Consider the following 12,857-nt stretch of genomic DNA (forward strand, 5'->3'; position numbering starts at 1 on the left):
ACAAAAATCTAGCCGGGCGAGGTGGCGGGCGCCTGTAGTCCCAGCTACTCGGGAGGCTAGATTTTTGTATGTTTTAGTAGAGACGGGGTTTCACCGTGTTAGCCAGGATGGTCTCGATCTCCTGACCTCGTGATCCGCCCGTCTTGGCCTCCCAAAGTGCTGGGATTACAGGCTTGAGCCACCGCGCCTGGCCGAAAATTTTGTTTTTTTACACCAACAATTGGTATTATTAGACTCTGTGATTTCCCAATTTAATAGCTTAAGAATGGTGCCATGTGGCTGGCATGGTGGCCTGTAATCTCAGCACTTTGGGAGGCTAAGGTGGGCAGATCACTTGAGTTCAGGAGATTGAGACCATCCTGGCTAACATGGTAAAACGCCGTGTTTACTAAAAACACAAAAAATTAGCTGGGTGTGGTGGCACGGGCCTGTAGTCCCAGCTACTCAGGAGGCTGAGGCAGGAGAATCGTTTGAACCCGGGAGGCGGAGGTTGCAATGAGCTGAGATTGTGCCACAGCACTCCAGCCTGGGTGACAGAGCGAGACTCCGTCTCAAAAAAAAAAAAGGAAAAAAAAAGAAATAGATCTCTCATGTTAATGTCTTAAAACTCAACTTCCTTATAACTATGGTGATATATTTATTTAGCTATTTCATAGTGCTGTCATTGGGATCAAATGGGATAGTATGTGTGGATGGGAGGTGGCTGAGTTGGTACTTTTTGCATGTTAATCTCTAGTCCTACAATCTGTGCAAATCTCTGTATTTATGTGTTCAATAAATTCCCACCATCTACTTAAGATTGCTTAGCAAGTTATTTTAAAATAACCCATTTGGACATAGTGTACAACTCAGTATTTCAATTATATTTTCTAAGGTTCATGGCCCTCTACTGAGTACATTCTCATGATCAGTTCAGAGGAGATACAATAAATTAAGTGGAGGAGGTTTAGCTTATTCGTGAGATGAATGTTCTAAATTTGCCATAAACATAAACTTAATTGTCATATTGCAGTCTCCTTTGAGAAACTGTTATCTATTGGACTATTTCAGAAATACGGGGTTGTAGAAGGCAAAGCACTAAGTGAGATGAGGGCCATGGCCAAAGCAGCCAGGGAGGAGTGCCCTATGTTTACACCGCCCGGAGGAGAGACGCTGGACCAGGTATGTGGTACTGCTGCTGTCAGAATGGTTGAATTAAGACTCATAAATTAGATGTTTTGGAATTTTAGTTAAGCAGTTTGAAAGTTGCTTGGTTCATTCTCTTTTCCTTTTTAAATTATCTATTTACTTAGCAAATTACTCTTTCCCATTTAAAATATTATTTATTCTTCAGTTGCCTTTGTCATTACTGATAATGGACTTAAGGAAAGGTGTTATTGGATGGTACGTCTAAAAAAGACCTTTGAATATGAAGCAGTGGTTTAGTGGTGGGAGTGGAGTTCACAGAGGGCGATCGGCAAGTCACTCGAGGTGAAATAACTCGAAACATGAAGTCTTCAAGCCTCTGCGGCCGCCTCGGCTCTGTTCATGATGGCATCCCTGCGCTTGCATTTCTTCAGTGTTCTGCTTTGAATTGCATGATTGGTGATTCCCCCAACCCACCACCACCTCCTTAATCTTTATCTTAATTTTCTTGAAAATACATGACTTTAGTAAGGGAAGGATTTGTTGCTGCGGTTGTTCCAGTGGTACTGAAGTGCCAGAGACAGCTCCCTGTCAGCACTGTTGCAGGAGTTTCTGTTGGCTTGTAGATTTCCCTAACTAGACGGTGAGTGCTTTGAAGTCAGGAATGGGGAATTGTATCTTCTTCATCTTGGTCTGCATGGTGCTTTCATAGCTCCAGAAATACGGTGGGTACTTATATACATATATATGTCCCTGAAACTACTGATTGAAGGAATAGAAATGTAGATTGAGGTTCTTCTGCTTGTGTAGTACTTGGCATTCAATATTAGAAAGAAATCCAGTCAATTATGTTCTATGTTAACATTTTAAGGAAGTCATTAATGGCACTTTATTTTGACTTTTATTTCTTTTCTTGTAGGTGAAAATGCGTGGAATAGACTTTTTTGAATTTCTTTGTCAGCTAATCCTGAAAGAAGCAGATCAAAAAGAACAGTTTTCCCAAGGATCTCCAGGCAACTGTCTGGAAACTTCTTTGGCAGAGATATTTCCTTTAGGAAAAAATCGCAGCTCTGAAGTTAACTCAGACAGTGGTGTTCCAGGATTAGCAGCCAGTGTCTTAGTTGTGAGTCACGGTGCTTACATGAGAAGTCTGTTTGATTATTTTCTGACTGACCTTAAGTGTTCCTTACCAGCCACTCTGCGCAGGTCCGAAGTTATGTCAGTTACTCCCAATACAGGGATGAGTCTCTTTATCATAAACTTTGAGGAAGGAAGAGAAGTTAAACCAACGGTTCAGTGTATTTGTATGAACCTACAGGATCATCTAAATGGACTGACTGAAACTCGCTAAGGTTAAATCGACATCAAAATTTAACCATTTTGAGCCTCTGAAGGGAGTGCCATTGGCTTTATTTACTTCTCTCCTCTGCTAGTGCTGATTTGGAAACAGTTAAAAGCCAATTTTTAGCTCAAGGGGAATCATAGCCACATAAAACTTTTAACGGACAACTATATAGAATTAACTTATTTTGTCTAAGTATAGTTGTCATTTTCCAGAATAATTTTACCACCCTGCTATGTGTCATCTCTGGATTGCACGTGGATGATGAAGGAACTCAGTATTGAAAGTTGGGGGATTAGTAACCTCGTTAACAACGGTTTCTTTTTCATTTTAGCCTATTTTAATGGGTGTTGGTAAGATACTGGTTTTTTTTAGTATCTCATCCAGTGCCTGGAAGAAAGAATGGTTTATAATTCCCAATACATGTTTATATTGACTATGTGTTATATTTTTAAAATCCTTTAAATAAAAAATCCTTATAAGTTTATGTAAAGCAAAATAACACTAACATGTGTTACATATAAATCAACTGTTGGAATTTTTTATTCTAGAGGGCTTGAAATGTGGATGAATACAGATTATGATTACAGAATGGTCTGGGGGAAGAAGTTAAAACATTTGATTTAAATGCAGTAAAGAAGGAATCTTGGAGCAGAAGATAAAAGAACAGCGTTTTCTAAACAATATCTTGCAAAAGTCAAGTCAGTGGAAACCAGGAAAGCCAAAAAAAATGAAGAATATCCACTTGCTTCTTATCTAACCTATAGGCTGAAGAATTTCCAGTTTGAGGAAGGCTCTAAAGAAAGTAAACAGTTAACAGTACACCACACAGTAATCAGAATAAAAAAGGGATCTTCTTTGTAAAGAATGGAGCTCTAGGCCGGGCTCAGTGACTCACACCTGTAATCCCAGCACTTTGGGAGGCTGAGGCGGCGGATCACAAGGTCAGGAGTTCAAGACCAGCCTGGCCAACATGGTGAAACCCTGTCTCTACTAAAAATACAAAAATTAGCCAGGCATGGTGGCAGGCACCTGTAATCCCAGCTACTTGGGAGGTTGAGGCTGGAGAATCGCTTGAACCTGGGAGGCGGAGGTTGCAGTGAGCCGAGATCGCACCACTGCACTCCAGCCTGGGTGACAGAGGGGATGACAGAGGGTTCTGTGGGGATGGGAGGTGGAGGTGCGTAGGGGAGGTAGAATGGTGCTCTGATAACCACAGCTGTGGTTATTTTGTGGAAGGTATAGGTGAGGTTGCCTCTTCTTTCCACCAGATGGCACTGGAGAAAAGGAATTTTGATTCACTTAATTTTATACACAAGATTGGTCTTTCAGAAATCTAAATGAAGAAACTGTTTTACATGTAGTTCGCTTTTAAGTCACCATGTTGCTAAATGCTGTGAGTCTCAATTTTAAAGAGGATTAATACTAAAGTTGTAAGGTTATAATCACATATAGTCAAAATTTACTTTGACATCATTTTAAATCATATGTAAAATTCAGTATTATATTGTTCTTAGTGTGTCTAGCACTACCAGTTTTCTACTAGTATTGAAACAGGGCACGTATTTGAGCATCAGAGGAAGTGTACTGTAAATAAATATTTGAAAAATAAGCAAAAAGGACAGATAATAATTATCTCCATTCCCACCATACTGAAGTAATCTTTCCATTTTTTTTTTTTAAAGAAACAAAACATAGAGATAAAAGTAGAGTTCTCTTTAACCAGTTCTCACAGTCCTGTTCCCTCCAGAGGCAGCCACTGCAGTGAGTCTGTGTATATGTTCATCTGTTCCTTACATTTTCACCTAGTGTCTGGAAGGAGATGGGATCGTTTTGGTGCTTTAAAAATAAATATCAAGCCATCTGTGTTCTTTATTTTTACTTATATCTTGGAGGCATCTCTGTGTTGACATATATAGATCAGTTAATTATAACCACTGTATTCTATTAAATATAGCACATTTTTGTTTATTCTATTAGCAGGCATTTAGGTATACTCTTTTTTTTGAGACAGAGTCTCTCTCTGTTGCCTAGGCTGGAGTGCAATGGCGTGATCTTGGCTCACTGCAACCTCCGCCTCTTGGATTCAACCAATTCTTGTGCCTCAGCCTCCTGCCTAGCTGGGACTACAGGCACACACCACCATGCCTGGCCCGTTTTTTTTTTTTTTGTTTTTTTGTGTTTTTTTTTGTATTTTTAGTAGAGACGGGGTTTCGCCAGGTTGGCCAGGCTGGTCTTAAACTTCTCACCTCAGATGATCCACCTGCCTTGGCCTCCCAAAGTGCTGGGATTGCAGGCATGAGCCACTGTGCCTGGCCTATGATGCATTTTTTTTTTTTATATGTGTTCTTAATTTTTAAGACAAACCAATACACCTTATCCTTTTTGGGTTTTTTTTGGTGTGTGTCTTTAAGAAGACTTCTCTGCCATACAGATTACTGTATGTAAGGTCATACAGTAATCTCCTTACAGTTTTTGAGAACTTCTGAATGTCAAATCTTGAACTTCAGATTTGCTTTTTATAGTATAATGTAAGAATTTAATTTTTTTCCATGTGATTGAAACAGTTATTCCAACACCATTATAAAGACTGTACTTTCCCAATTGGTTTGTGATGTGTGCTCTCAGGCCTCACACACCCTCATTTGCTAAGAGTCTGTGGACTCTGTTCTATTTTAGTTGTCTGTGTATTCCCTTATTAGTGTCATACTTAGTGACTGTGGCTTTGCAGCTGAATATCTTGAAGGGTGGATACCTCCTCTTGTTCATTTTTAAAGTTGTCTTAACTATTTGTGTACTTTTATTCCATGTAAATTTTGGAGTTAATTGGTTGATTTGCAGAAAAAATGTGTTACAGATTTTATTGGAGTCACATGCATCTCTTCATTTATATAGTTATTCAATACTTATTTTTTGAGCATGGCACACACATGCCGGGCTATTTTAAGAACTATTACAACTGTGATAAAGCTGTGAATATATAGCAATGAACCAAAACACAAAGTCTCTATCCTTGTGGAACTTTTGTTCTGTCAGAGAAGACAGTGTGTTGGCTCACATTGTGGTCAGTGCTGTTGAGCAAAATAGTACAGAGTAAGGGGGATGGAGACTGGTGGGAGGAATGCTGCTTTATCCAGGATGGGCAGGGAGGACTCGATGATGTCCATACTGAAGGAAGTAAGATCTGCTGCTCTGGGGAGAGGAGCAGCATGGAAGGAGTAGAGTGCAGAGGCCATGAGGAAGGATCAGGCTTGACTCCTTTGAGCAAGGGGAATGGGAGAGTGATGGGAGAAGAGGACAGGCCACATGACCTGGTGGCCTGTGCTGAGGCTTTGGGCTTTTACTCAAGAGAGATGAGACGCCATTGGCCAATTTGGGCAGAGTGATGTGATCAGACTTGTTTCAGTAGGACCACCCTGCTTGCAATGTGGAGAGCAGGCTGCAGGGGGTGCTATAGGAGCACAAGGCTGGAGGCAGGTAAGATGGCAGCACTGACTGTTGGGCCATTTGAAGAAGCAAGGCCGGGGATGTTGGCAGGGACCAGGCCAGAGTGCCTCCAATGGCTGGCTAAGGAGCCTGCACATTGAATTTCTAGGTTAGCTTAGGATTTGTCATCCTCCCACCTGTGAATGTCATAGAGCTCTCATTTTGCCTGAGTTCTTTTATCCAATGAAGTTTTATTTGTAATATTTTCCCTGGTTTTTGTTTGTTTTTTAACAAACGAATTTTTTAAGAGACTTAATTTTTTAAGAGAAACTTCAGTTTCCCAGCAAAAGTGAGAGGAAGATACAAAGATTTCCCATCTGTCCCCTGCCCCCACACATGCATAACTTCTCCCACTGTCACCATCCCCCACCAGACTAGTGCATCTGTCACCATTGGTGAGCCCACACTGACGCATCAACCTCACCTGAAATCCATAGTTTACATTAGGGTTCACTCTTGGCGTGGCATGATCTGTGGGTTTGGACAAATGTATGAAGACATGTATTCTGCCATCATAGTATCATGCAGAGTATTTTCACTGCTCTAAAAGTCCTCTGTGTTCCACCCACTCATCTTTCCCCGCTTGTCTTGCCTGTTTCTGTTAGGTTTAGTCCAAGGCCTAGCAGAGGGAATGGGCAGAAGTTTCCAGTTCCAGGCTTCACCCCAGGCTCACAGCTTCAAGCGTAGCCTGTTGCTTAGGCCCCCTTGGACCTGGAGTAGAAACCATGGCTCCCATTCACCTGCCTCTTAATTTTCCTGTCCTTCCCACTCCTCACCTACTGTTCATCTCTATTTTTGGATGAGGATTCTCCTTTATTTCGTTTTAACTAAAAACCTGTTTTGGCTAGCGTCTTTATTCTGACCAATTTCTTTAAATGCTGTGTGTCATACTCAGCAAAGGCATGCTCATATTAGGGGAAGCACATAAAGTAAGATATCCCTGAGAGAACAGTGCATCTCACACACATTCCATGGCTTAGGCTTATGCAGGAAGTGCAGTATTTGGCCATATCACTTAAGTAAAGATGCTTATATTATGTATACTTGCATGCATATTACATTTACAAATAGTTGAATTCGTGTAAGTTAAATGGTTCTATTATATGTCTTCACTATATTAAGGCCCGTCACAACTTAATTGAAATAAATCATCCTAGGTGAATCCACCGGGCGCAATTATCAGCCCCGTTAAGCACAGACACAGGAGATGCAAAGGAAAGAAGTGTTCAGTAGAGCGGGGGTGCCGTGCTGAGTGCCTGCTGTCAGACGGAGCGCTCACCAGTTTGGAAACTGAACGGGGCTCCTAGAAAACATCCTTGTTTTATGTGAATGCTGCTTTTTACCCCTCTTTCTTTGGGCCCCATCAGTTTGGAAGTACAGCTTTCAGACTGAAGTATATGTCAGTTCCTTTGTCTTCAAACAAGATGGCCAAGTAGGTCATCATGACAGGTAACTACCAGCGCTTTAAAAACTTCAGGATTTCCCCCCACAGTTCTCAATCGCTTGGTTCATTGTTCAGCAATATGGCCTAAGGGGGTGTTTGTGCATTGATAAGTGACAGGGCAGGGACACTGGAAAGATCTATTGTCAGAAGGCCTGGATTCAAGTTCAAGGCCTGGTTCTTAGTCATTTTGTGACTAAGCAACTGTCTTTAAATCGCTGAGCTGGCCAGGTGCAGTGGCTCACGCCCGTAATCCCAGCACTTTGGGAGGCCTAGGCGGGCAGATCATGAGGTCAGGAGATGGAGACCATCCTGGCTAACAGTGAAACCCCGTCTCTACTAAAAAATAGAAAAAATTAGCTGGGTGTGGTGGCAGGTGCCTGTAGTCCCAGCTACTCGGGAGCCTGAGGCAGGAGAATGGTGTGAACCCAGGAGGCAGAGCTTGCAGTGAGCCAAGATCGTGCCACTGCACTCCTGCCTGGGCGACAGAGCAAGACTCCGTCTCAAAAAAACAAAACAAAACAAAACAAAAAAAAAACAGTACTGAGCTACTGTATCCTCATAGAGAATAATTACAGAAACGTGTATGTGCATGTGTTTTGGTAATCTTTTATTTTGGAGTTATCAAACCTACAGAAAAGTTGCAAGAACAGTAGAAGGAACGGCTGTATAGTCTTCACACTTATTCACCACTTGCTTACATGTTGTCCCACTGGCTTTGCTGTTTTTTCTCTCTCCCTCTGTTTTCCCCTGAAACATTGGAGAGTAACTTTGAGTCCTCATACTCTTCCCCTGCACAATTTCACTGTGTGTTTCCTGAGATCAAGGATGTTCTTATATATAACCCAGAATAAATATCAGAGTCAGGAAATTTGACATTGATATTGCCTATTAGCTAATCCAAAGACCATATTTAAATTCTGTCCATTATTTTGTTGATGTACCTGTGGGTTTTTTTTCTTTTTCTGAATCAATCCAGTCAATCAGGACTGTGTGTTGTGTTGCATTTAGTTGTCCTGTTTCTTCATGTCCTTCCATCTACTCCTTTGCCTTCCTTTGCCCTTCTTTTTTCTCCCACCATCTGTCTAACCAGATGAACTCTGTCTTTCTTGACCTTGTTACTTTTTAAAAAATAGGTGAGTTCTTGTGTTTTTTTTCCTGACATACCCTCATTATTAGATTTGGATTGTCTACTTTTGTCAGAAGCAGCCCAGAAAGGATATGTCCTTGGTCATGTCAGGAGGGACAAAATGTTATATCAATATGTCTGGTTCCTCATTAAACTTGCAACTATTCTTTTAGCCTTTATTATGTATTTTCTGACTCTGTTTTTTTTTTTTTTTTTTCATTTAGCCAACTCACACCATGACTCTACTTTTGCTTCTATATTAGTTGGCATTCTGTACTAAGAGAGCTCTCCCTTCTTGCTTACTTACTTATGTCAGTATGAACTCAGAAGTTCTTATTCAGGGGCTTATAATACAGTACTCTTATTATTTTATGGTTACACAGTCCCAACTTTGTCCTGTGGGAACCCTTTCAGGCTGGCTCTCATGTTCTGGTGACATAATCTCATCATTCTTTAAGTACTTTCTTTCTGGTATTAACGGTATGCTCCAGACTCATTTTTCCCAAACCCCAGCCCCAGAATCAGCTTTTTCTCTAAAGAGCCCTGGTTCTTTGGAAATGAAATGAAAGACACCTGGTATACATGGTATTTAGAAACCAAGATCTGGGTGCTGGGGTGCTCATTACTAATTGTGCCTTTTAAAAAAATTACTGCATTGAATTCCAATGCATAAATATACAACAGTTTGTTTATTCTTCTATTGATGAACACAAGGACCATTTCTAGTTTGGAGCTATTATGAATAAAGCTGCTATAAATATTTTTACAAGTCTTTTTGTGGACGTATGTTTTCATTTCTCTTGGGTAAATAATCTAGGAGTGGAATTGCTGAGTTACAGGTTATATGTTGGTGTATGTTTAGATTTATAAGAAACTTGCCAGATCTTTTTCCATGGTGGTTGTACCATTTAATGCTTATCAACAATGAATTCTAGGTGCTTCATACCCTTGTCAACATTTGTTATCAGTTTTTAAAATTTTAGCCATTCTGATTGTTGTATGGTAGTGTATCACTGCAATTTTAACTGATGATATGGAATGCTTTTTAATGTACAATTCTTATTGATCATATAGCTTTCTTTGTGAAATGTGTATTAAAATCTTATCCATTAAAAAAATTGTGTCATCTTTTTATTTTTGAGTTGTAGGAGTTCTTTATATGTTTTGGGTATACAAGTTCTTTGCTGTCTTTGTGTGTGTGTGTGTGTGTGTGTATACACATGTATCTGCATATATTATATATAATTTCATTCCAGGCTATATATTTATTATAAAATATAGTTCTACCATTTATCAAATTTTTTAAGTTGTTCATTTTCATAAGACTGATTTACCATTGTGTTTGTTTTATGATCATTGCTTTCTTTGTCTAAGAAATTTTTGTCTATCCCCTGGTCATGGAGACTCTTGTTTTCTTCTAGAAGGTTTGTGATTTATAAGTTTTAGGTCTTGATCCATCTGGAATTTTTGTGTGTGGTGTGAGGTAGCAGGTTGAGGCCTATGGTTATTTACCTGGATATCAAATTGTTCTAGCAGCATTTGTTGAAAAGACTTTACTTTTCCCTTGAATTTATTTGGTTCTTTTGTCATAATTCAACGTATTGTGTAAGTGTTAATGTATTGCTGGGCTCCTTATTTTATTCCATTTACCTTTTTGTCTATCCATATGCAAATATCACATTGTCCTGATTATTCTACATTCATAGCAAGTCTTGAAATCAAGTGTATAAGTCACCTACGTACTTGTTCTTTTTCAGGGTTGTTTTGGCTCATTGCAGGTCCTTTGTATTTCCACGTAAATTTTTTAAAAATACTTTTTAGAGCAGTTTTTACGTTTATGAAAAATTGAGACAATATGCAGAATTCCCATACACCTGCATCCAGTGTCCTCTGTAATTAACATCTTACGTTAATGAATTGATATTGACACATTATTAACCAAAGTCCATAATTTATTCAGATTTCCTTAGTTTTCACCTAATGGCATGTTTCTATTCCAGAATCCCATCCAGGATATCACATTACATTTAGTTTTCATGTCTTCTTAGGTTCCTCGTGTGTGTGTGTGTATGTATGTGTATGTGTGTGTGTGTGCATATATATATGTGTATATATACACATTTCATTACCTTGCCTTTTTTAATGTGGAAAATATACATAACAGAATTTACCAAATCAACTTTTTAAGTAGACAGTTCTGTGGCATTAGGTACATTCACATCGTTGTGCAACCACCCTTGCTTTTTCAAAAAATTGACAGATAATTGTACATATTTATGGGGTATAGAGTGATATTTTGATAACTATACAACATGAAATGATCAAATTAGGGTAATTGGCATATCCATCACCTCAAACGTTGCTAATTTCTTTGTGTTGGGAACATTCAAAATCCTCTTTTCTAGCTATTTGAAAATGTACAATAAAGTATTGCTAACCATAGTCACCACACAGTGCGATAGAACACTAGAACTTATTCCTTCTATCTCACTATAATTTGGGACCCATTGATCAGCCTCTTCCCATCCGTCTTCTCCCCCCCCTTTCCAGCCCCTGGTAACCACTATTCTCCTTCTGTTGGATCAACTTTGTTCGCTCCCACATGTGAGCGAGATCATGCAGTGTTTATCTTTCTGTGCTTAGACTCCTCTTGGCTGTTAACAGTTGCTCAGACTTTTTTTAATGACCCTGGGAGTTTGAGAAGTGCTAGTCAGGTGTTTTGTAGGATGACTCTTGGAATTTGTCTGATATTTTTCTCATGATTAGACTGGGGTTATTGAAAAGTAAAGCCCTCCCCTCCCCTGCCCTCCCCTCCCCTCCCCTCCCTTCCCTTTTAGTTTTGCCCTTGTCGCCCAGGCTGGAGTGCAGTGGCACAATCTCAGTTCACCACCGCAACCTCCACCTCTTGGGTTCAAGCGATTCTCCTGCCTCAGCCTCCCAAGTAGCTGGGATTACAGGCATGCACCACCACCCAGCTAATTTTGTATTTTTAGTAGAGATGGGGTTTCTCCGTGTTGGTGAGGCTAGTCTTGAACTCCCGACCTCAGATGATCCACCTGCCTCAGCCTCCCAAAGTGCTGGGATTACAGGCATGAGCCACTGCGCCCGGCCTGTGAAGTTCCATTTTCATTACATCATATCAAGGGTAGATGCTATAAATATGACTTGTTTCATTTGATTGTTGATGTTGACTTTGATCACTTGGCTAAAGTAGTGTTTGTCACGTTTCTCCCTTGTAAAGCTATTCTTTTTTTCTGTCTTTCCATACAGTACTTGTGGAAGAAAGTCAGGAAGTCACTGTGCACACAAGGAGTAGGGATTTGTGATCTTTCTTTTTGAGGAGGGAGTATCTACAGGTTATTTGGAATTCTTCATGGATGATTTTTTTCTTATTACCTTATTTATATATTTATTCAATCATTTATATCATTTTGGACTTGTGAATAGTTATTTTATACTTTGGGTTATAATCCCATGCTACTTTTTGTTGTTGTTTCTCAAATTGCTCCAGCTTTAGCCATTGGGAGCTCTTTCAGTTGGCTCTTGTGTTCCTTTGAAATACCCCTATCAACTTGGCTTGTTTCTATTGTTGTTGCTGTTGTTTTAACACAGATGTACTTTCTGTCAGTACTAGACACTCCAGGCTCCTCTTGCATATTTTGTGTCCCATTCCTAGAACCAGCCATTTCTTCAAGGCACTGTGGTTCCTTTTATTAGAGAATAGTTTTAAAAACCAAGACGGGAGCTAGGTGTGCTCGTTACTCTTGAGGAGGTGTTTCTTTAGGCCCTCTCAGCTAACAGAACAAGGAAATACATGTGTGTGTACTAATCCACGTATGTATACATAGCTATAAATATTTCTGTATGTGACCATCTGTATTCATCAATGTGATGCTTATGTGCAGTTCCTTTTGGCCGTTAGTCTTGGAGACTTCACTCATTTCCAAAATTTCTTTTTTCTTTTTTTTTTTTTTGAGACGGAGTCTTGCTCTGTCGCCCAGGCTGGAGTGCAGTGACCAGATCTCAGCTTACTGCGAACTCCGCGTCCCGGGTTCACGCCATTCTCCTGCCTCAGCCTCCCGAGTAGCTGGGACTACATTAGCTGGGACTACAGGCGCCCGTCACCTCGCCGGGTTTTTTTTTTTTTTTTTTTTTTTGTATTTTTTAGTAGAGACAGGGTTTCACCATGTTAGCCAGGATGGTCTCGATCTCCTGACCTCGTGATCCGCCCGTCTTGGCCTCCCAAAGTGCTGGGATTACAGGCTTGAGCCACCGCGCCCGGCTATTTCCAAAATTTCTTGGGTCAGTCAGCATCTTTCCACACCGCCGCAGTG

The 12,857-nt window shown here is 40.2% G+C and overlaps 1 protein-coding gene across 1 annotated transcript in view; it reads left to right on the forward strand.

Annotated features, from left to right (window-relative positions):
- Positions 1–2,992, forward strand: part of TIGAR (TP53 induced glycolysis regulatory phosphatase) — a 27,978-nt gene extending 24,986 nt beyond the window's left edge. The window contains exons 5-6 of the mRNA XM_023202070.1: positions 1,051–1,161; positions 2,045–2,992. Of these exons, the coding sequence (XP_023057838.1) occupies positions 1,051–1,161; positions 2,045–2,476 (543 nt within the window). The 3' untranslated portion in view covers positions 2,477–2,992. The remainder of the gene's footprint in view (positions 1–1,050; positions 1,162–2,044) is intronic.
- The last annotated feature ends 9,865 nt before the right edge of the window (positions 2,993–12,857 follow it).

The sequence above is a fragment of the Piliocolobus tephrosceles genome, chromosome 10 (assembly GCF_002776525.5).
Source record: "Piliocolobus tephrosceles isolate RC106 chromosome 10, ASM277652v3, whole genome shotgun sequence".
NCBI classification, from domain to species: domain Eukaryota; kingdom Metazoa; phylum Chordata; class Mammalia; order Primates; family Cercopithecidae; genus Piliocolobus; species Piliocolobus tephrosceles.